The following is a 21,784-nucleotide window of genomic DNA, read 5'->3' as shown; positions in this document are numbered from 1 at the left end:
TGGTCCCCTCCCCAGACACTGCTCTGTCCAGTTCTGGAATCACAGGGATGGCTGGATTGATGCAGCTGGAGAGCATCGAGCCTGCTGGGAAGAGGGACCAGAGGGAGTGGATGAGGAGGAGGAGTGGGCACAAATCCCACCAGCCCAGCAGCAGCAGGACAGCACAAATCCCACAGCCCCTCATTCCAGAAGTGATTCCAATCCTTCACGTGTTTCATCTGCAGGCAAAAACACTGCTTTGAGGATTTGAGCTAAAAGGGACATCAAAATCCATCCTGGGAATTGTGTAAAGCTGGAATGTGAAGACTGAGGGAGTTCTGCAGCGTCTGGGCCGGTGAGTGTGGAGGGTTTCCCTCCTCCTGCTCCTTCCTTCCCTGGGTCACTGTTGCTGCTTCCTTGGGCCAGGCACGGGCTGAGCCTGAGCTGGGAGCAGATCCAGCCAAAAACTGACCCCCAGAGGAGAAGGGGAGATGGAGGAGCTGCCCAGGCTGCTGGGAGTGGGAGGGGGGTGAGGGGTCACGGGAAGACAGTTTTTCTGGAAAAATAGTTGTGGCATTGAGCTGGTTCAGCTGGAGAACAGTGTCACAGAGTCCCACGAGGACACTCAAGGACACTCAAAGAGTTGGTCACACCAAGGCCACAACATTTCAGCTTTGCATCGGAGGTTCCTGGTGTGGAGATCTTGGAGTGGAGGAATGGGAAGGAGCACAGGGGCAGCGGGTGCTCAGTGAGGGGTCAGACTACTGGGAAAAAAATACCCCCAAACCCCCTTTGTTTGGAAGCAAACAAGGATGTTCTGCTAAGGAAGGACGTGGACACACCTTGTGGAGCACATCCCAAGTTTGCTTGTCCATGCAATGTAACTGTTTTGCTTTATTTTTTTGATACTTGCAAGAATGTTGTACCAATGGGCCAAATCTTGTAAAGTGTGATGGGAGGAGAGGTCCTGGCCAATGGATTTGTGTTTCCTCTGCAGTCATTTCTAATCTGTAGAATCAGAAAGATTTATATTGAATATTTATGCTCTGGCCACTGTTTTTATGATTTTTAGCTGATAACATCCTTCACTGAGACTCTGTTTTCTGCAAATCGAGACATTGCTTCTGTTGGTTTTCAGCTTTGAAGGGAAGGAATTGTGTCTATGTTTTACAAGCTAAAGATACTGGAGGCCAACAATGAAAAATTTCAACGTTCTGTGTAAATCCAAATCACTGCACAATTCCTGGCACTTTTGTGATTATCCCCACAGCAGCCTGTGAAACCATGTGTGGACTTGGTGAGGGTATAACTTGGGACATTGTTTGATCCATAGTTACATCTCTGTTGTTATTTATATGGCCTGGTAAACGGGGGCCAAGGAAGAAAGGATGATAAATTTGGAAGTCCTGTTTTTTCCATCTCATGTTTATCACAGTGTCAGAGACCATTCAATTGTTACCTGAAAGACATAAATTTATTATCTTCAGACAAAATCTGGGAGCTGGCAGTGAAATGAACGGGATGAAGGGAACGTTCCCAGCTTTTCTCTGTTCGGTGTTATGTGGCAGAGATGAAAGGAGGAAAACCACACCCCGAAGAGGTGGACAGACCGTGCCGTTCTGGTGCGGAGCAGGAGCACGGGGCGAGCGTGGTGGCCGCGCTCCCGTCAGAACTGCGGCCGTGGCACAGTCCATGCCCGTTTTCAGAGGGCACAGCGCTGGCGGGGGCAGTGCCCGTGTGCCGGTCCCGCTCCCAGCCCGGGTTATCGGTGCCCAGGGCCCGGGGCGGCTCCCGCGGCTGCGGGCCCGCGATAGCGCCGGGACGGGAGGGCGGGGAAGGAGCTTCCCCCGGGAGAGCCCCGCGCCTGCGGGCCCGGGGAGCGGCAGGGCGGGCAGGGGCGGGATCCCGGTCCTATCCCCATCCCGTCCCTATCCCCATCCCGATCCGGTCCCGATACTGATTCCATCCCTGTCCCTGTCTCGGTCCCGATCCCGTTCCCATTGCCGATCCCATCCCTATCCCCATCCCATTCCCATCCCATCCCTCTCCCCGCCGTTCCCGCCATGGCGGCGGTGGCCCCGCCCCGGTGGGCGTGGTCGCGCGGTGGGCGTGGCCGCGCCGCCGCCGTCCCGTGGTGCCCCGCGCGCTGCCCCGCGGCCGGGCCGGGGCAAGATGGCGGCGGAGGCGGCGGACTCGTGGGGTGGGTGCGGCGGGGCCGGGGGCGCCGGGGGGGCCGGGGGCGCGGGGAGACCCCCGCCCCTCACCCGCTCCTCTCCCCACAGACGCCGACAGCTTCGAGGTGGTGGAGCCGGTGACGAAGCGGCTGGTGCCGGGGGTGGCCGGGGACCGCTGGGCCGGCGAGGATGAGGAGGACGATGTGAAGGTGCGGCGGGCGGGCCCTGCCGGGCCCCGCGGGGACAGCGGGCTCTGCGGGGCGGCGGCGGGGCCGGGGCGGAGGGGCCGGGCCGCGTTCCGGAGCGCCCCCGGGACGCGGCGGGGCCGGGCCGGGCCCCCACGGGCCGCGGGGGCTCCTCGGGGCGGGTCCCGCCGCTCCGCCCGGGCGGCAGCGACCCCGGGCCGGCCACGGCGGCGGGTCCGATGTCGGGAGAGCCCGGGCCGGGCCCTGCCCGGTGCCCCCCGGCCCCCGCTGCCATGGGCGTGCAGGGGAGGAAAGGACAGACAGAGGCTCTGGAAGCCGAAGTGGCGCCTCCTGCTCCCTGCGGGATCCACCTGCTGCTTCCCCGCTCCTGGGCGCTTTCCCGGCCCTTCCTGCCCTCTCGGCCCGTGGCTGTCCCTGGGTGACACGGCAGGACCGGGTTTGATGACGGCAGTGCTGTGCTGGTGCTTCTCTGCTGACCAGAAACTTCTGGGTTGCCCCAGCACATCTTTGCCACCTGTTCTTACCTCTTCACAGCCCATGGAAAGGGTTGTTGCTCTGTTTCAGGGTGATGTCTGTTTGGGATTGGGGTTGAAACGTGTGGATGACCATTCCTGGCGTCTCTGAAGGCAGAGGTTCCCAGGGGCCGTTTGCTCCTGCTTGCTTCCAGCTGCCCCTTGGCAGGGTGGTGGTGCCACAGAAACCTCCTTTGCTCCCTGTTCATATGGATGATGCAAAGGGGTGCCAGGGAACACACAGGGAATGTGCCAGATGGATTTCAAGGCCAGGTTGGACGGGGCTTGGAGCAGCCTGGTCTAGTGGAAGGTGTCCCTGCCCATGGCAGGGGATGGGACTGGATGGGCTTTAAGGTCCCTTCCCACCCAAACCACTCCAGGATTCCATGAGTAGAATTAGTCAATCAAAAAAGACCTTTTTGTTTCCAGTGCAGCCCTGGGACATTGTAACAGACCCTGGGGATGGGATGGGTCACTGTAACTGGGGGGAAGGTTCCTGCAGTTCCTGCCCTGGAGTGTTGCTGGTGCTGGGTGAGGACTGGGTTTGGTGGCCTGGACACTGTTACCAGAATCTCTGGAAAACACCAGCGGTTGTTCTCAGGGCCCGGGGTGGGGTTCTGTCCATAAGCACTACAAAAAGTAGTTCATCTTCTCTTCCAGAAAGCCAAAAGTTACCAAATGTCTGTGAGTTACATTTGTCCACTTTCCTTCTTAAATTCAGTGACTGCCAGGCCCGGGGTGTCCCAGGTGACACCTGGGAGCAGCAGGACAAGGACAGGAGTGGGAACAGCAGCTCCAGGCCTGGGAACAGTGTGGGGCTGCAGCTGGGTGGGAGTTACACAGGTGTCCGTGGGATTTGTACACCTGGGGTTTGTCCAGGTGCAGCTCTGACTCCTCTCTGTGACATTTCCTGTTCCTCCTTCCTTGGGAAGCTTTCCTGCTGGGATGGAGCGTGTCCAGGAGAGCTGGACTGGGCTGGTTCTCCTGAGCACACCTGGGGGTTCTGTGTCTGTTTAACAGAGGAACAAAGTTTCCTCACATGGAATCCCTGAATCCCAGACTGGTTTGGGCTGGAAGGGACATTAAAGCTCATCCAGTCCCACCCCCTGCCATGAGCAGGGACACTTTCCACCAGACCAGGTTGTTCCAGCCTGGCCTTGGACACTTCCAGGGATGGGGCAGCCACAGCTTCCCTGGGCAACCTGTGCCAGGGCCTCCCCACCCTCACAGGGAAGGATTATTCCCAATATCCCATCTATCCCTGTCCTCTGGCAGTGGGAAGCCATTTTACATCTTACATTTTATATCTTACATGTAATAAGAATGCAGCTACTTAACTATTTCCAGGGGATTATGGATTTAGAACTGGAGCTCCATCTAGAGAGGATCCAGCAAAGGCAGGTGGTTTGTTTTGGTTTATTTTCCTTTGATTTGCTCTTCCTGCCAAGTCCCAAAGCCCCCAGAGCTGGGCTGGGGGTGGTGTCAGGCTCTGGATTCCTCAGTGCAAGGGCCCCCTGTGGGGAAATTCCCCCAGGAGGGAAGTGACGTGGCCTAAAGCAGCAGCACAAAGTGTTTTGTGAGCGGGATTGTCCGAGGGTATGTCACGCTCTGGAATGTGCTTTGTGTCTTCAGCTCTGGAGTTTATTTTGGATGATTCTTTAGCAGTGAACTCGCATTAACTGTTAGTTGGGAAATGTCGACTTCCCCAGGTTTAAAATTAGCCCCTTTGGTAACAGAACTCCTCAGTGCTCCCCAGCACACGCGCTCCCAGCAGCTGGGCCCCTGCCAGGGAATTTTGATGTATTGACTCAGTGCTGGCAGAGCCAGAGCTGGGCAGTGCCTGTTCCCACCCACGTGTCCTGGACCTGTCACTTCCCAGTCCTGTCTCCTTGGAAGTTGTTTCAGGAGCCCTGATGGGGTTGGGATGCAGAAACAGTGTTGAAATGCTTGGAATAAAGGTGTTCTCTTGGAATTACTGTAGCAGTGCAAAGACACAGCACCGAGGCAGTTTGCTCTTCCTCCAGGAGAGCTCCCTGGAGTTTGTAGGCCAGGCAGAGCTGGTAGGCCATGGAATTCCCTGGAGTTCCTAGGCCAGCAGGGCTGGCAGGAGGGCTCTGCTGCATGTCCCATCACGTACAGCCCCTGCCCACGTGCCCTCTGGGAGGTCTCCCACAGTGCCATGGAGTGTTTTCCCTCCATCCCTCCTGGCCGGGCCCTTCCCCTGGAGGTTGCCCCTGGTTCCCAGCCCTGGTTCCCAGCCCTGGCCATGGAGGATGGGGCAGGGGCAGAGGCAGCTCCTGCAGTGCTGAGTGCAGCTGTTTAAGAAGTGGGTGTAACAAACTCTTAATTAGATGGGAGCTAAAATAATGCTGCTCCAGATTCAAGTCAGCTCCTTGGAATGTGGCAGGGAAGCTGAGTCCCTTGGAAGTGCCAATTACCCGGGGTGAGCTGGTGGATGGACTCGGTGTGTCCTTGCTGGGATCAGCACATCCCAGTGGGACGTGGGGCTCTGCACCAACCCCTCTGGGGGAGCCTGCCAGGAAATCCCTGCCTGCTTTGCCTGGCCCCTCACGTGGCTGTTGGGAGGTGGGAACAGGGAATGATCTGTGGGTGGGAAGAGTCCTCTGGTGGCTCCTTTGCTTATTAAAAAGCAGCTGTCCTCGGTCAGAACATTGACCAGGGGAGGTTTAGGTGGGATATCAGGAAGAATTTTTGCATGGAAAGGGTTGTCCAGCCCTGGCACAGCTGCCCAGGGCAGTCCCTATCCCTGGAAGTGTTCACAAAACACGAGGACATGGCACTTGGGGACTTGGGTTAGTGGTGAACATGGGGCTTGATGATTTTAGAGGTCCCTTCCCACCTGAATGTTTCCCTGAAAACCTGTTCAAAACTGTGGTCTTGTGACTGTTGGAATTCCTGCCTAACTCTGGGCTCCCTGTGTCCTCCTCTGCTTCCTGCCTCTTCCCCTGCTCCCACAGCATGGCTTTGTGTGCTGCTGGTGTGTTGGCAGCAGCTTTTCACCTGGGCTCTGCAGTTCCATGGGCACCACAGGAATGCTTTCCCAGCACAGGGAGCGGGGCCCTGGGGTGGTGTTGAACCAGAACAGCCTGTGCTGGTTTCAGATGGTTCCAGCAGAGCCACATCCACCTTCAGTGCTGTTCCAGGGTCTCGTGATACAAGAAATGAGAATAAAATCCTGTTTTCTGGGGGGCTGTTTGTCTGTTTGTGACCTGGCTGTTGCAGCTATTGACATGAACTGATTATTTAACCAAAAACTGCCTTATTCTTGGTAAGAACTTGTCCAAAACAGCATGGACAGCCCCCAGAAACTTGTACTGCAGCTCCCACAGCTCCCTCACTCTGACACGTGAGATTAATGGGTTTGTGGGCATTTAAAGAGATTCAGGGTATCTCTAAAAGAATCTTTATTGCTTTGCAGGATAACTGGGATGATGAGGAGGAAGAGGAGGAGGTGAAGGAGACAGAGGTAAAACAAGGTAAGACTTCAAGGTAACACTTGGCTCTGTACCAGCATCAGAACAGACACTGGTTTTGTCTGGGGGGTGTGAGGATCCAAACTGGGCTGGGCTTGAGTTTAACAAAAGGGTGTCTTTGCCTCTGTGTTCAGGCCCCAGTAGCTGAGCTGGGTAGCTTTGAGTGTTTATGATTGTGGGGGAAAAAACCTCATGCTCAGAACTCCTGAGAGCTGCATTTATTGTTCCATGTCTTACAGAACCGAAAGTTTCAGAAAAAAAGAAAATAGCAGAAAAAATCAAAGAAAAAGAAAAGCTACAGAAGAAAAAGCAAGAGGAGCTTAAAAAAAGGGTAATTCCTGATTCCTTCTGGGTTGTATAAATTGCAGAGGGCAGGTTTGATGGGCTGTTTTGGAGGTTGAACAAGACCTGCAAAGGTCTTGACTCGTCTGACAGACCAACCTTAGGTGTTGTAGGGGATCCCACCCAGGGCTTTAGTTCCTGTGTGAGTGAACCAGTGATGGGAGCAGTGTAATCCCAGTTCCTTTGGGTGCACCATGTGCTGGCAGGGGCAGGTGTGGGAGCTCAGTGTGGTTGGTGTTCCTCCCCATGGCTTGTGAGATGCCCATTCCTTGGCCCAGGGCACTGCTCCAGGGGGGTTCCCAGCTCTGTCCAGGCTGACCCGGGGCAGGAGGGGGCAGTTCAGTGGCCCTGCAGGAGCCCCCACGTCCCAAAGGTGCCATTTTCTCCTGTGTGCATTTCCCCCCAGTTAGAGGCACCAGAGGAGCAGAAGGAGCTCACACCAGAAGAACAGTTGGCAGACAAACTACGGCTAAAGAAGCTACAAGAGGAGTCAGACCTGGAGTTAGCAAAGGAAACATTTGGTGAGTGTCAAATCAGTCAACCTGCAGGAGCCTGCAAAGGCTGAGCAGGGCTTGGCTCTCAGCACATGAGCTGTGGCACTGAGAACAGAGAACTGGCAGAGATGCTGATGCACAGCAGCATTCCTCAAAGAGGGAAGTGTCTTCCCTTGATTACAGTGGGTGATTCAGCTCATTGCTCAGGGGAAATGGTGCTGTGAGTTGTCAGAGTGCAGTGCTTGGGGCTGCACTGGATACACCTGCAAAGAACCAACCCGAGTTTTGCACTCAGGAGCCTGAGGCAGGAATGGTTTATCTGAGGGGAGAGGGGCCTCGTGCAGTGCAGGTTGTCCAGAGAACAGGAATAGCTGGGTCAAACTCCTGAGCTTAAAGAGGGTTAGAGGCAGACTTTGGAAAAGGGGGAATGGCTTCCCACTGCCAGAGGGCAGGGTTAGATGGCATACTGGGAATGATTCTCCCCTAGGAGGGTGGGCAGGCCCTGGCACAGGTTGCCCAGAGAAGCTGTGGCTGCCCCTGGATCCCTGGAAGTGTCCAAGGCCAGGTTGGACGGGGCTTGGAGCAACCTGGGCTAGTGGGAGGTGTCCCTGCCCATGGCAGGGGTGGGACTGGGTGGTCTTTAATGTCCTTTCCAACCCAAACCATTCCAGGATTCTTTGAAATCACAGAGTTTTGCAGCAAAATCCCCTCCTGTGAGGCCAAGGAGTCAGGGCTGGCTCTGGGAGGAGCAGAGCTCAGTGGGGTGGGAGCAGCCAGGCCAGCTCCGGGGTCACCTTTTAGGGTCCCAGCTCATGTTCTCTGTAACCTCTGTCTTTCCACGCAGGTGTAAATAACACTTGTGGAATAGATGCCATGAATCCCTCTACAAAAGATGACTTCACGGAATTTGGCAAACTCCTAAAGGAGAAAATCACACAGTACGAGAAGTCGTTACATTACGCCGGGTTTTTGGAAGCGTTAGTTCGGGACGTCTGTATTTCCTGTAAGTTCAGACAGCCAAAGGCTGCTGCCACATTGGGATGGAGCTGGAGTGGAAAACATGCTGTGATAGGGAATGCTCAGTGGAGGTGGCTCTGTGGAGTTTGCACTAAATGAAGCACTGACCTGATTCCATTCCCACAAAGTCCGTTAAGGATTCTCTCGTGCCAGAGCTGCTCTTTCTGCACATCAGTGAGAGACAGTCATTGAAAAAGTGTGAATTTTTATACTTATCTAAATCCTGCATGTTTTCCTTGAAGCCTTTTTAAATAACAATAATAATAAATAATAATTAATAATAATAATCAATGTTATTAATAATAATAATTAATAATAATAATTTTTAAAAATAATAAAATATTCTTTAAGGCAGATAACTTGAGTTTCCCTCATCTAGGGGGAAACTATTCTAAAATTGAGTTTGTGTAATTCTGGGACTGCAGAATAATTGTTCTGGAATTCAGTGTGTAACTACACAGAGAGAAACTACTTCAGACTCCTTTTCCCACTGCCCTGGTGGCTGAAGCACTTGGAGAACTCAGTGGGATCTGTCCTGTCCTGTCCCCAGTTGTCCTTCAGGGAGCAGTAACTGGATCCCAGTGAGGATAAATCCAGCCATCCTGGCTGGCAGCTGGGACCTTCCATCTCAGACAGATTCCAGAGCCCCTAAGGGGAGGGACTGCCAATGTCTCACCATTTAGTGACAATAATTTATTGTTACTCCACTGCTCCTTTTGATACATTTTACTGTGCCCGTATTTTCCTCTTCAGATGCCTCATTAGGACTCTTGTGTTCAGTAACTTAATTTGCAAGTTTTACCTTCTACAACACTCCAAGGTACCAGCTGGAATCCTTGTTAGGATTGTAAGGAGCAGAACCTTTCACTCTCATTTGGTGATTTAAATGAAGATCCTGCCCATAGCTACACTAATGCTTGGCTCCAGTTTTAGAGGCTGTTGATGTTATTTCACATTTGACTGCATTGTAAGAACGTTGATAAGGAATCTTTTTCTTTTATCCTTTTTTCCCCCCCCAATGCAGTGGAAGTGGATGATTTGAAAAAGATCACAAACACTCTGACAGTACTATGCAGTGAAAAACAAAAACAAGAGAAGGTAAGATTGCTCAGGGCTCACAGCACTGCAGGGGCTCCCCTGGGAGGTGGTGACAGGGTAACTCTGACTTACCTAATGGGTTTGGGGGGAGTAAGGAGGAGGGGAAATGTGCCCCTTGGATGCTGCTGTAGTGTTAAATCCTCTTTGCTGTGTGAGGTGAGCAGGAGTTGATTGACTGTTGAGATTCCAGGCAAAACATGGATTGATTCCCATCCAGGGAGTGGGTGGGGTGGGAACATCAGCACTGGTACATTGAGCACAGGGTATGTGAGTGCTCCTACCCAGTGGGGTCACTGTCTGGGGCCGTGACAGAGCCCTGGGCCTGTCCAATAAACCTCCTCCTCCCCCTCCTGCAGAATAAAGCCAGAAAGAAGAAAAAAGGGGTTGTTCCTGGAGGGGGGCTGAAGGCGACGATGAAAGACGACCTGGCCGACTACGGGGGCTACGACGGCGAGTACGTACAAGACTTTGAAGACTTCATGTGACATTTATCTTCCTTCTGTTGTCTTTCTGTTGCCCATAATCCCTTAAACATGTAGCACAACTTTTCTTCCTTTAAATTCTGCCAAATGCTACAATCAGAATTGCAGTATCTGTGTGCTGGGGGTTGGACGTGCCCAGCCCCGGGTGGAAGCTCCGGGCGGGGGTAGAAGGGAAAAGGTCTGAAAATTGCAGTTAAAAACCCAAAATTCTGATAATGGGCACTGCTGCTATTTAATTTGATAGCAACAGCCACTAAATTGGGAAGGAATTGGAAAGGGGTGAAGGATTACAACCAGCACAGCTCCATGGCATGGCCTCACCTGCCCCTGTCCAGGGCCAGGGCCATGAGCACGAGCAGTTTGCAGCAAGGGCAGGGTGTGCACGTAGAGTTCCAGTCGCTTTGTCTTGAGTTAGAGCTTGAGGTTCTCAGTATTTTGGGAAGGGCACTGCTAACTTCAGTGTGGGATACTGCACCTGGGAGCCTGTCCCCTGGGCCAGCCCCTGCTCCACAGCCTGACACCTGAGCAGCAGCTGCTGGGGCAGAGCGAGGCAAACCCACTTGTGTCTCCAGGATGAACTTTAGTTCCATTCACCTAAATTTCTACTAATGCAGTTCTTGGGGTGGGTGTTCTTTAACAGTTAATTAATGGGTTTAAGTGTAAAACAAAACCCGAACCACAAGACTTCCTTGGGGCTCTCCTGGGTTGTGGTGGGTCTTTCATGACTTGGCCCTTTTCTTCCATTAAAAACCAAACTTGCTTTGCAAACTGCAGCAGTTCCTCCGGTTGGGCAAATTGTTATGTTAACAATTACAACATCTGCAATGTTTTATAAAGCAACTAATTTAATAAAAATCACTATTGAGGACTTCACCAGGCTGGCCTTGGAGCAGTTCTTTTGGGACTGACAAGAAATACCTGAAGAGGGAGCTCTGCAAAGCTAAGCTGTGCTGGGCCTGTGCTGGCTGCCTGAGCCTGGAAAGGAGGTTAATATTTATATAAATATTTATATTTAATATCTAGATTAATATTTAATAACAGTAAGAATTCATTTGCACTCAATTACTTCTTTTACTTCAGGACAGTAGAATTAGGAATATGCTGTTTGGAGCTATACAAGACCTTAGAAAACAAGCCCAGTCTAATCAGACTGGACTCAGAGAATGGATTATCCTTGTGTGTACCTGAAACCTTTGCTAATTCTGCTTATTCCACCCCCTTGTACTGGATATTCTGCACAGCTGTTTGGATACAACTCCTGAGGTGCTCCCTCCCCCCCACCCCAAAATTTAAAGGGCTGCTGGATCTCTGGTCCATCCCCACCTGTGCCACTCTATCTGCTGGTGACTCCAGTCATTTATAAACAATAAGATTTATTATTATACAAATACAATTTTAGGTTAACACAGTCTCGGCATTTAAAATATTTACAACCACCACCAGATTTCTGGAGTAACTTTCTCTCAGCAGCAGAGCCCTGGGAGCAGGTCACTGATCACATCTGTGATCAGCACTGACCCTGCAGGAAGTGTTGCAGCCGGGCTGTGCTCCAGGGCTGGAATTCAGTTGGATAAGAGGTCATTGAGGCAGCAGCCTGTCTGAGGGTCCTTCAGCAGGGAATTCACCACATCATAGAACTTGTGGTCATAGGCCAGCCTGTAGTAGGTGTAAATGTCCTCACAGTGGGCGAGGAACCGCTTCAGGTTCTTCAGAGCAGCATCAGCAGGGGGGTGTTGTTGGACCCTGAAAAAATTGCACTGTGACTGAAACAGAAAAGCTTCCCAGGCACAAAGAGACTCCTGGTCTGGGCTCCTGGTCTCCTGTAACAAGAGCTCCCTGTTTGTCCAGCTCAGGAACAAGGGTGGAGCAGTGCTCCTTCCACACTGCTCAGGAAACTAAACCTGCAAAGAAATTGTCCCTGGGTGGGGAGGCCCTGGCACAGGTTGCCCAGAGAAGCTGTGGCTGCCCCATCTCTGGAATTGTCCAAGGCCAGGTTGGACAGGGCTTGGAGCAACCTGGGCTAGTGGAAGGTGTCCCTGAGTTGGAACAGGATGGGCATTAGGGTCCCTCCCAACCCAAACCATTCCAGGATTCCAGGATTCTACCTCCAGCCCCTGCATATCACGAGAAAGGTTTGACACTTCCCCGCTGTCAAAGCTGCTCCTCCCGAGGTCCCTGTGGAGAACAAAGCTGCATCTGGAGCACAGAACTCACTTCTTGGCCACCTCCTCGAACAGGCTGGGCCTCAGTGGCCTCTGCTGCTTGAACTCCTCCAGGTAGGTGAAGTCCCCCTTGGTGATCACCTGCTGGTGCAGAACCTCAGCCCAGTCTGGGAGGAACTCGTAGGCCTCGGCCACGATGGCTGCCTGCAGGGAGAGCAGGGGCTGCAGTGACTCACAGGAAAGGGCTGATGGCACAGAAAACACTGGAACAGTCCAGGTCTTCTGCTTGGCCCAGTTCTTGATGCTGCTCTTGAGAGCAGCTGAGTGCAGAGGAACAAAGGTAACAAAGTACAGCACATAATCCTCCTTAACCCCTAAACAAGATGTCAGAGGGGGGTTGTCGTCTTTTAAATAAACCCTTTTGTTTCTTATTTCCAAATTTACAAACTGATGGATGCCAATGTAAATTAGATTTAAAGCCCATCCAGTCCCACCTCCTGCCATGGGCAGGGACACCTCCCACTATCCCAGGTTGCTCCAAGCCCCATCCAACCTGGCCTCGGACACTTCCAGGGATCCAGGGGCAGCCACAGCTTCTCTGGGAAACCTGGGCCAGGGCCTGCCCACCCTCACAGGGAAGAACTTTTTCCCAATATCCCATCTAACCCTGCCCTCTGGCAGTGGGAAGCCATTCCCTGTGTCCTGTCCCTCCAGGCCATTGAATATCCCAGGATATATATTTGGGACAACAGCCCCGGGCTGTGGTGGCCCCGTGGAAGGGCTGGGCAGTTGCCCCCAGGACACAGTGCCCGGGTTCTGCCCTGTGAAACAGCCACTGCCAACAGCTCACCTGGTAGAATCTGGGCAGGGTCAGGATGGTGTCCATCAGGTCCTGCCTGCCCAGGCTGATGATCCTGGTGCTCTGCCCCGAGCCCAGGAAGTGCAGCTGCAGCGTGATGAGCCTGGTGAGGCGGCGGCAGCGCAGGGACTGCCGCACACACGAGTCCTGCAACAACAGAGTGAGCAGCCTGAGAGCAGCCAAGAGCTCAGAGCTGGGCAGGGATGGAGCACTGCAGCTTTAGCACTGACCATATTCCAGTAGTTTTAAACACAGCTCCACTCCCCACATCCATCATAATAGTTCCACCACAATCACACCCTGTTTTAAACACTTTGTTCTACTCTTACTCTTTAAGCTCCTGGTCCCTGCTCTGAAACTGGGGAACTGATGTAACCCCAGGGGTTAAAGCCTGAGCAGGGGCCCGCACAGCACCCTGGGGCACAGCTGTTACTGGGGCTGCTGGAGCCGCTGGGCTGGCACAGACAGAGATTCCCTGGCTCCTTTTCCAAAGGCCAGGATGCTGCCAACCTTCCCCAGAGCAGCTCTGGGTGTTCTCCCAGCTCAGCCCACTCCTGACGTGCTCCCAAATCTATACACAAGTCGTTCCACTCCACCTCACTTTACCTTGGAGTAACTTTCTGCTGCATCAATGAAGAGAGTCAGAGCTTTCAGCAGCAGCTTCTTTAAATTTGCAACATCCTGGAGAGACTCCTCTGAAACAGGAAAAAAAAAATAACCAATTATTTATAAAGGTAAGTTACAAAAATCCCTCCCAGTGCCAGGACTGTCCCTGGTGGTGCCTCAGAAAGCAACAGACTAAATCAGAATTTTTGTTTTAAAAAAGCAGGAAAAAAGACCCTCGCTGCCTGTTCAGTTGTTAATGGACCACAGGTACTGCTGGGGCCTGGCCAAGTGATTGCAGAAGTGGAAAGGAACCCCAGGCACACATTTGTGGTAGATCCCAGCAGTGACTATTACCAGATCAATTCAGAAATCGTTGGCACAGCTCCTGCTTTAGCTGCTGGTCCAGCACTGGCTGCTGGCTCTGCAGAGCCCCCTGTGCCCCCAGCCCCTCCCAGCTGTGCAGGGCTCACACGGGGCACCTTGAACTCTTCCCCTGCACAGACATAAACCCAACATTTCACATACACACTCTGTACAAAACCACTGTGTCCCATCCTGTTCAAGGGAGGAAAACATGGCTTGTCCCACGTGAGGTACCACAGGAATGGTACATCCAGTAAGAGCCAAAAATGCCCCTCTTTGGAGAACACCCAGGCAGTCAGGAACTGTCAGGGACAAGGACGGCCCGGGCCGGGCAGGCAGGAGCAGTTTAAGGGGCGTTCCCAGGCAAGCAGAGGGGCGTTCCCTCCCCTGCCCCTGCCCCGGGCTGTCGGCACTGACCCCAGGGCCGGGACTCGATGAGTTTGAGCTGGGTGCGGGCGGCGGCCTCGTGGTTCTCCCCGATCTCCCTGCACATGCTGAAGCACAGCGCGATCATGTTGTGCTTCTCGCTGTCCCCGGGCCGGCAGCGCTTGATGTACTCGAGCAGCGCCGTCTTCAGCGTCCCACTCTGGGGAGGGAGGGCACTCTGAGCCTGCGGGCTTGGCTTTCACCCACACTCTGGTACCCGCAAGCAACTCTGGTACAACGTTCCAAAAAGTGATCACTACACTCTCCATACTTGGGAGTCATCCTTGGGCTCAACTACATCCTGCTGGGCAAGAAAATCCAGCACCTGGGCATTTCTCTACTTACAAATGTCAAAAGTGACTTGTTTTAAACAAAGCTATGAATATTATGGTTTTTAAAACCCCCATGAAACTTTAACTGGAAGTAAAAGCAAAGCAGGACATGAAAACTCTGACAGTGCCAAGTCTGAAGTTTCAATGCTGCTCTCATTGCAGCCCTGAACTAATTAGAAAAAACTGGTTCAACTAAACCTAGAATAACCCCAGAATTCATTTATTTCTATGAAACAAGACTCACAGTTCCTGCACTCCAATAAGTAAAATCCCCAGGTAATCCCACGTTGTGTAAACACCAGTTTCTGACGCAGCCCCCCCAGTCCCTGAGCGTTCCCCCCCTCCCCTCCACATACCGGGTCCAGTTTCTTCCTCATGAGCACCTCGAAGTGCTGCCTGTGGTGCAGCAGCTCGAAGATGTAGCTCATCTCCGTGTACCGGCCGATGCCCGTCAGCAGCCGCACCTGCGGGGCCGGGACCTGAACCTGGGCCAGGGCAGGGCAGGCACAGGGAACAGCCCAGCCTGGCACAGGAACACCCCAGCCTGGCACAGGGGCCACACCAGCCTGGCACAGGGGGCACACCAGCCTGGCACAGGGAATACCCCAGCCTGGCACAGGGAACACCCCAGCCTGGCACAGGGAACACACCAGCCTGGCACAGGGAACACACCAGCCTGGCACAGGGAACACCCCAGCCTGGCACAGGGAACACCCCAGCCTGGCACAGGGGGCACACCAGCCTGGCACAGGGGGCACACCAGCCTGGCACAGGGGGCACACCAGCCTGGCACAGGGAACACCCCAGCCTGGCACAGGGAACACACCAGCCTGGCACAGAGAACACCCCAGCCTGGCACAGGGGGCACCCCAGCCTGGCACACGTTCCCCTGCAGCCACAGGGGGGCAGTTTTAAACCAACCTACTCCATCCTTTCTACAGTGAGGCGAAGGGACATCATTTTGGCAAATAAAAATAGGCAGGGAACATTTTGGCACAGACACCATTCCACTGGGCATGTCCCCAGAGCCCTCCCAAGACAGGAATGAAAAATGCCCAGCAGCCCAGTAACACATATCAGCACATTTCACCAGTGACTGAATTACTTTCCCATTCCAGTTACTACACTGTTGCCACCTCACTATTCCACTACCTCCACCTCTTTTTCCAGAGAAGTCATTTAAGAGCATTTGTGACATAAAAATCATCACCTGCACACAGCAGACCAAACACTCAAGACCAGTCGCTCAGAGGTGAATGACTGAACTCCATCCCTGGAAGTGTCCAAGGCCAGGTTGGACAGGGCTTGGAGCAACCTGGGCTAGTGGAAGGTGTCCCTGCCCATGGCAGGGGGTGGAACTGGTCCCCTCCAACCCAAGGCAGTCTGGGATTCCATCACACACCTACTCCCCACACTGCTCACAGCAAAGCTACTGCTACAGTGTACAGGGACCCCTTCCCACAGTCCCTGGACAGGCACATCCAGCCCTGGACAGGCACATCCAGCCCCTGGACAGGCACATCCAGCCCTGGACAGGCACATCCAGCCCTGGACAGGCACATCCAGCCCCTGGACAGGCACATCCAGCCCTGGACAGGCACACCCAGCCCTGGACAGGCACTGAGCCCCCCAGACACGTACCACCAGTCCATACTCCTCCTTAGGAGCCAGGTGCTGGTCGGTGAGGAGCCGTGCTGCCTGCAGGACTCGGGTGATCCCTTCCATGTGACAAGTCAGACTGAAGCATTTGTGGGCCAGGATCAGCAATTCTGTAACTGAAGAACAAAAGAACTCAGGTGACTCTCCAGAAGTGATGCCATCCCTGCAGAGGATGCACAACCTCTCCAGGGACAAACAGCAGAACTGCAGGAGAACGTTGAGCTATGATGCTTCCCCTGTGCAATCCTAAGGAGTAACAGTTTCCCTAAGAGTGTTCATTCAGTCTGGGGGAAAGTCTGGGGGTTTTGGATCATTTTCTGAAACATTATTTTATTTCACACACACAAAACTTCCAAGCTCCTCCACCAAAAGCTGACTAGCAGATAAATACACCAGCACCCCACCACCTGCCAGCTCTGCACTGGGAAAAGGAAGGCCACAAGTTTTGCATCTGGGTTTGAAAAACCATTCCATTTCTAACTCTGATTAATATGAAGAAAGTCACAACATCCTCCTTCAAAATTTCAGGTCACTTAATGTGATGTGACACTTAAATGACACACTGATCTACTGTGCACATACTCACCTCGATTACTTTAATATCAAATTAAATTTAATATCAGATTTGAGATGAGTGATGAAGATCTCCCTCAGCATTGCTTCTCCTCTTTGTGCTGTGATTTTAAAGCACACAATGCCACCCTGGTTACACCAAGTATGATTTGCCATTTACTCACTGCATGACAGTTCCCCACGTGGGACAGAGGCAATTTTATCCAGTAACTTCATGCCAACCAAGGTGTGATCCTGGCACAGCTTGGTAAGCTCCAGGAATGCCTGGCTCTCCACTGCAGGGTTCAGAACCTGCTTCTGTCCTGTGGTCAGAGAGAATCACGTCACTGCTGTTGACTGTTCAGGATAGAACAATTCTTGTTTTTTATTATTAACAAAAAAATCCCAAACAAACCAATCTGACTCCATCCAGGCTGACTGAAGACTTGGGACTACAATCCTAAAGACACTTTTGATGTTATTTCTTTGCCAGTTCAACTGAATGAAATCCTACTGAACAACCACACTGCTGTATTTCTCATTTCACCAAGTAAAAGAAAAGAAAGGTAAAAATCCTCTGGCCTTTTTAAAAAAATATTAAATTCACGTTCACGAAAAATAAAACCTTAACTACTGCAACACCACAGTGTACACAAAACAACAATAAATTAACATTTGTATAAAACCTTCCCCAGGGGCTGCCCAAACTGACTGTAATTAGCACTCTGGTATCTCGAGAGCAAGGGCTGTTTTTCACACACAAACACCACACTCAGAGACAAACCCCCTACAATCCGAGGCCGAGGCCATTCCCACCTTTGCCCTCCGCGGGTGCCAGCAGCTCCTGGGTGATCTGCTCTGCCAGCAGCTGTGCCACAGCCCCGGGCTGCAGCCCCTGGCAGGCGATGAAGGCCTGTGCCCTGCGGCCCCGCTCCGGCCCGCGCCCCGCCAGGACGGCCCGCAGCACCTGCTCGGGGGCCTGCGCCGCCATCTCGCTGAAGGAGCAGCTCAGATCCTGCGAGACACACGGGCACTCAGCAAATGCCAGCCCAGAACACCCCTGACCTGCAGGACATCATCCTGACCACCTTCTCCAGGCAGGATTTGCAGTCCCGCACTCCCCGAGCTGTCGCCAGGGACAGAGGGGATTTCTTGAACCAAATATAAACCTTAACACCTTAACAATATTTCCTCCCAAACAAGGAATTGTGTTCTACTTATGAGTCTCCTTTTCCTCTCCTCTACATACCACAAACTCCCAGTGAAAGAGAGAAAATAGATTTCACATTTGGAAGGGCAGTGGGTGAGGCTCTGGGTGAGGCTCTGCTGTAACATCATAGCTTCACCAAATTACAAATTAATCAAAAAATGTATCTCAGAAACATGTTGATTGACCCTTAATTCAAAAGTGTGGACATCCAGGTACAGGCCAGAAGGATATGGATGGGATAACAGGGAACAAGGCAGCCACATGACTAATTCTTCTTAGCAGTTCAAACCTAAAGTACTCACTCTGAATATTCAAAAATTCTGTAGGAAAATCTAAGAACCTCTGTGACAAGGATGATGCCAATATTTTCCCTGCCTGGTCAGAGCACGTGGGACTGCTGAGCCACTGCAGGCCCTGGGGAAAGGCTGCCCCTGCACTGCACTCTGTGCTGAACCCCAAGGGAGCTGCTGCCCTGTGTGCTCCAGTCTGAGGGATTCAGGGGGACAGCTCCCAGCAAGGGCCTGAGGCAAAGTGCTGGGGCAGCAGCATGTGCTGGGAAGGTCATCAAAAGGGCACAGCAGAGAGCCCCAGGCTGAACTAGGGCTCAGTGGGGTCAGGGCAGGGCCTGGGGAGCTGGGACCAGAGCCCCTTTCAGCTCCTCGTGCCCAGGGAGCATCAGCCTTTTTCCACACAAAGGCTCAGTAACTTCACCCTCTGCAGCTTCTGAGCTTCCTTCACCCCCTTTACCCCTCCTGCCCAGAGCTGCAGCCCAGGCTGACACACACAGCCCGTGTGCCCAGGGTGGTACCTTGGAGAGCTCGTACAGGCACAGGACCTGCCTGCAGTAGTTCCTGCCGTGCACACACTCCTCTGTGAGAGCCTTCAGACTGGCCACCACCTCATCTGCTGGACAGGCAGCCTCCAGGTGTGTCCAGTCTTCTAAGCTGGAGGCTGGAAACAAAAATAAAAAGACACCATAAGGTTTTAGGGTACAAACAATATGACAGAAGAGAAATAAGCCAAAATATGCACATTAATATCTCAGATATAAAATTCCTAGGCATAAGATTATATAAGGGTTCAGCAGACTTTCTGATGGCTTAGGATTCACTGACTCCATGTCTATTCAGCTTTGCACATGTCAGTGTTAGTTCCAGCTGACAGTTTCTCACTCAGGTTTCATAAACATGCAGAGAACTTTATAGATAAACACTCTCAGCTTTAGCCTTGCTATTAATAAATACTAAACCCTTTATAATGCACAAAGAATTCAGAGAAATCTATTACTTGAAGAATATCCCTGTTTTCAGCTCCAGAAAAAGAAATATTTCCTAGATGCGTATTCCAAAAGCAGGAACAGAGATGAAGTTTCAGTGCTGCTTTACCATTACTGGGAACTGAAATGAAAGGTTCAGGGACCATGGAAGCTGCACACAGAAACACCCTGCCTGAAGCACACAGAGGCAATGAGCACTGCAAGGCTTCAAATTCCTTCCACGAGAGGATTTACCAGCCAAGAAGAGAAACCACTGTCACAAGCACCTATTTCCTGCAGAAATCTGGGGGAAATGAGCAGTGTACGAGGGAGGAAGAAGGCAGTGGCAGGTCAGCAGGGGATGAGCAGTGCAGGGCTGAGGGAAGGAGGTACTCACTGCCTGGGGCTCTGCCCTCCCGGGGTGCCTGGGCCGCGCTCGGGCTGTGTCCGTGCTCCGCCAGCAGAGCCTGAATGTCGGGGTGCAGCTCGTCCAGCCCAGCCTGCCCCGAGGCCAGGGCCCTGCAGTGCAGCACCAGGGCCAGGTCCCTGTGGCAGCACTGGAAGTACCTGCAGACCCTGCTGGCCTCGTGCACGCTGCCCTCATCCAGCAGGGCCCCCACCAGCCCCCACAGCGCTGCCTCCTCCGCGCCAGCCGGGGCCTGCCGGGGCTCCAGAGCCACCGCCCCCAGCTCCAGGGACTGGGAAGAGTTCAGAGCGGGCAGCCTGGAGAAGGAGAACTCCCTGGCCAGGCTGTCAAAGGACAGGTCCCTGCTGGCCACGGCAGGGGAGGGACACGGGGACCGCTCTGAGCCCTCGGGTTGGGACATTTCCCGTGCGATCCGACAGATCCACATCTGCTTCTCCACTTCTTCCAGCTGCTGCAGGGACACCGAGGCATCCTTGGCCAGCCAGTGGCCAGCCAGGGTGAGCAGCAGGTGTCTCTCCATAATGCTGGTTACCCCCTCCTCCCCTGAGGATTCCAACACCGAGTTTGCCTGATCGAGGAAAAAACTGGCTGCGGCTTGGCTGGAGATGGAATGTTTCAGGAAGGTGTCGTTGCACTTCTTCCAGAACTCAGCTCTGGTCTGGGTTTGATGCCACTGTCCAACCTCTCTTAAACGATGCAGATCTCTCAGAACCTGTAAAATTCACAGAGGTTTTAAACAATCCTGTTTCCAAGGAAGAAAACTCACATTGAAACACAAAATTTGGGCAAGTGTCTCAATATGCAACAAGTCACAGAATTCCAGAACGGTTTGAGGTGGAAGGGAACTTAAATATCATCTCATTCCACCCTCTGTCGTGGGCAGGGATGGGCAAATCCATCTATTTTTCTCCCAAAAATAACACTGATTGCACAGCAAGTAAATAATGGTGAAGAGGAAGGACAGCTGTACTGCCCTTTGCAGCCCAGCACTTACAGCCAACAAGTTTTGTGCTCTTGCACTTAAAATAAAAAGTGATTTAAAGGAATGTCTGTGTTTCAGGAGGGATGAGAGGTTGCATCCTCGCCCCTGGTAGCCCCAGGAGGATGAAGGTGCCCATCACCACTGGAGTGCACTGTACCTCCTGTGTGACCACGCTGTCCACCGGCAGCTCGGCCAGCACCGCGACCTCCCGGGCCAGGCAGAACATCCCCTTCTCCTGCAGCTGCTCCAGGATGGCCCTGCACTCCCTCTGGAATGTCTCCAGGCTGCAGCTCCTCAGGATGGAGCGGTTCATGGATATGGAGGAATCCTTCAGGCTCTCACTGAGGGCACACAGTTTCTTCACGTAAGGGCCTGGTTTGAGAGGACGAACAACAAAAGGCAGCTGGTTTCAAACCTGAGGGAACTCTGCTGCTGCCCTCAGTGTCCAGCCCTGCCACAGGGCAAAGGATTCACAGGGGAACATGTATTTACCATCCAGGAGGAGATTTTCTGCTGCAGCAAAGAGCTGCAAGAGCTTTCCCAGCTCATAGTCCGTCCTGCACTGCTGCATCATCAGCTCCAGAAGGAACAGTGCCTGTGACTCCAGCCATGGCACAGGGAACTGGGGGGCTGCTGGTTCTTCTTCTGTTTTGAGCTGTGCAGGTAAAGATTTTTAAGTGCTGGGGTTTATTACAAATATATTCTGCATTTTGGTGGGAATGGCACTGGGAATGGAAGGTGTACAGATCTGCCTCCTTAGGGAACAATGACCTGCCATTCCCAAGGGAGCACTGATCCATTACTGATGTATGTTTGGTCTGAAAATAGTGACTTTTACAGCAGGGTGACCACCAGGGACTCCTGATGCTCAAGGAACAGAGAAAAGAAGGATCAGAAATGGACAGATTAAATAAATTGCTGGGTAAATAATCCCTATCACTGCTGGATCCTTTACAGACATCTGCTTACGAAGGGAAAGGGTTAGGGTCAGAGCTCAGAGTTGGCCTGGGCCTGAATTCCAGGAGGGAAAACCATAAATGACATGGAATGTTTGTCACCAACATATTCAGGAAACTAGAAAATTGTGCAGGAAAGGGAAAAACTGATTTGTGAAAACATCTGTCTGTGACAGACAAGGAACAGGGGGTGAAAC

At 52.8% G+C, this 21,784-nt stretch overlaps 2 protein-coding genes across 3 annotated transcripts in view; one reads left to right on the top strand and one right to left on the bottom strand.

Annotated features, from left to right (window-relative positions):
- The first annotated feature begins 2,089 nt into the window (after positions 1-2,089).
- Positions 2,090-10,671, top strand: EIF3J (eukaryotic translation initiation factor 3 subunit J). Its single transcript, XM_051796923.1, has 8 exons — positions 2,090-2,179; positions 2,262-2,362; positions 6,311-6,368; positions 6,605-6,696; positions 7,114-7,228; positions 8,046-8,204; positions 9,243-9,316; positions 9,673-10,671. Exons 1-8 carry the CDS (start codon positions 2,152-2,154, stop codon positions 9,799-9,801), a joined length of 756 nt encoding a protein of 251 aa, XP_051652883.1. The 5' UTR covers positions 2,090-2,151; the 3' UTR covers positions 9,802-10,671.
- A 475-nt stretch (positions 10,672-11,146) lies between these two features.
- Positions 11,147-21,784, bottom strand: part of SPG11 (SPG11 vesicle trafficking associated, spatacsin) — a 29,510-nt gene continuing 18,872 nt past the window's right edge. Inside the window, exons 28-40 of one of the 2 annotated variants that reach the window (XM_051796836.1) lie at positions 21,124-21,286; positions 20,789-21,003; positions 19,620-20,361; positions 18,776-18,918; positions 17,574-17,772; positions 16,943-17,080; positions 16,188-16,321; positions 14,903-15,010; positions 14,206-14,374; positions 13,426-13,514; positions 12,811-12,966; positions 12,013-12,164; positions 11,147-11,541 (exon numbers count right to left, since the gene is read on the bottom strand). In XM_051796836.1, coding sequence (XP_051652796.1) covers positions 11,361-11,541; positions 12,013-12,164; positions 12,811-12,966; positions 13,426-13,514; positions 14,206-14,374; positions 14,903-15,010; positions 16,188-16,321; positions 16,943-17,080; positions 17,574-17,772; positions 18,776-18,918; positions 19,620-20,361; positions 20,789-21,003; positions 21,124-21,286 — 2,589 coding nt within the window. In that variant the 3' untranslated portion in view covers positions 11,147-11,360. Of the gene's footprint in view, positions 11,542-12,012; positions 12,165-12,810; positions 12,967-13,425; positions 13,515-14,205; positions 14,375-14,902; positions 15,011-16,187; positions 16,322-16,942; positions 17,081-17,573; positions 17,773-18,775; positions 18,919-19,619; positions 20,362-20,788; positions 21,004-21,123; positions 21,287-21,784 lie in introns of those variants that run through there. The other variant, XR_007906146.1, reaches the window with a different exon arrangement.

This window comes from Manacus candei, unplaced genomic scaffold, assembly GCF_025592945.1.
Source record: "Manacus candei isolate 608988 ecotype Guabito, Panama unplaced genomic scaffold, ASM2559294v1 h1tg000046l, whole genome shotgun sequence".
In the NCBI taxonomy this organism is placed as follows: domain Eukaryota; kingdom Metazoa; phylum Chordata; class Aves; order Passeriformes; family Pipridae; genus Manacus; species Manacus candei.
This window is presented reverse-complemented; position numbering and strand designations above follow the sequence as displayed.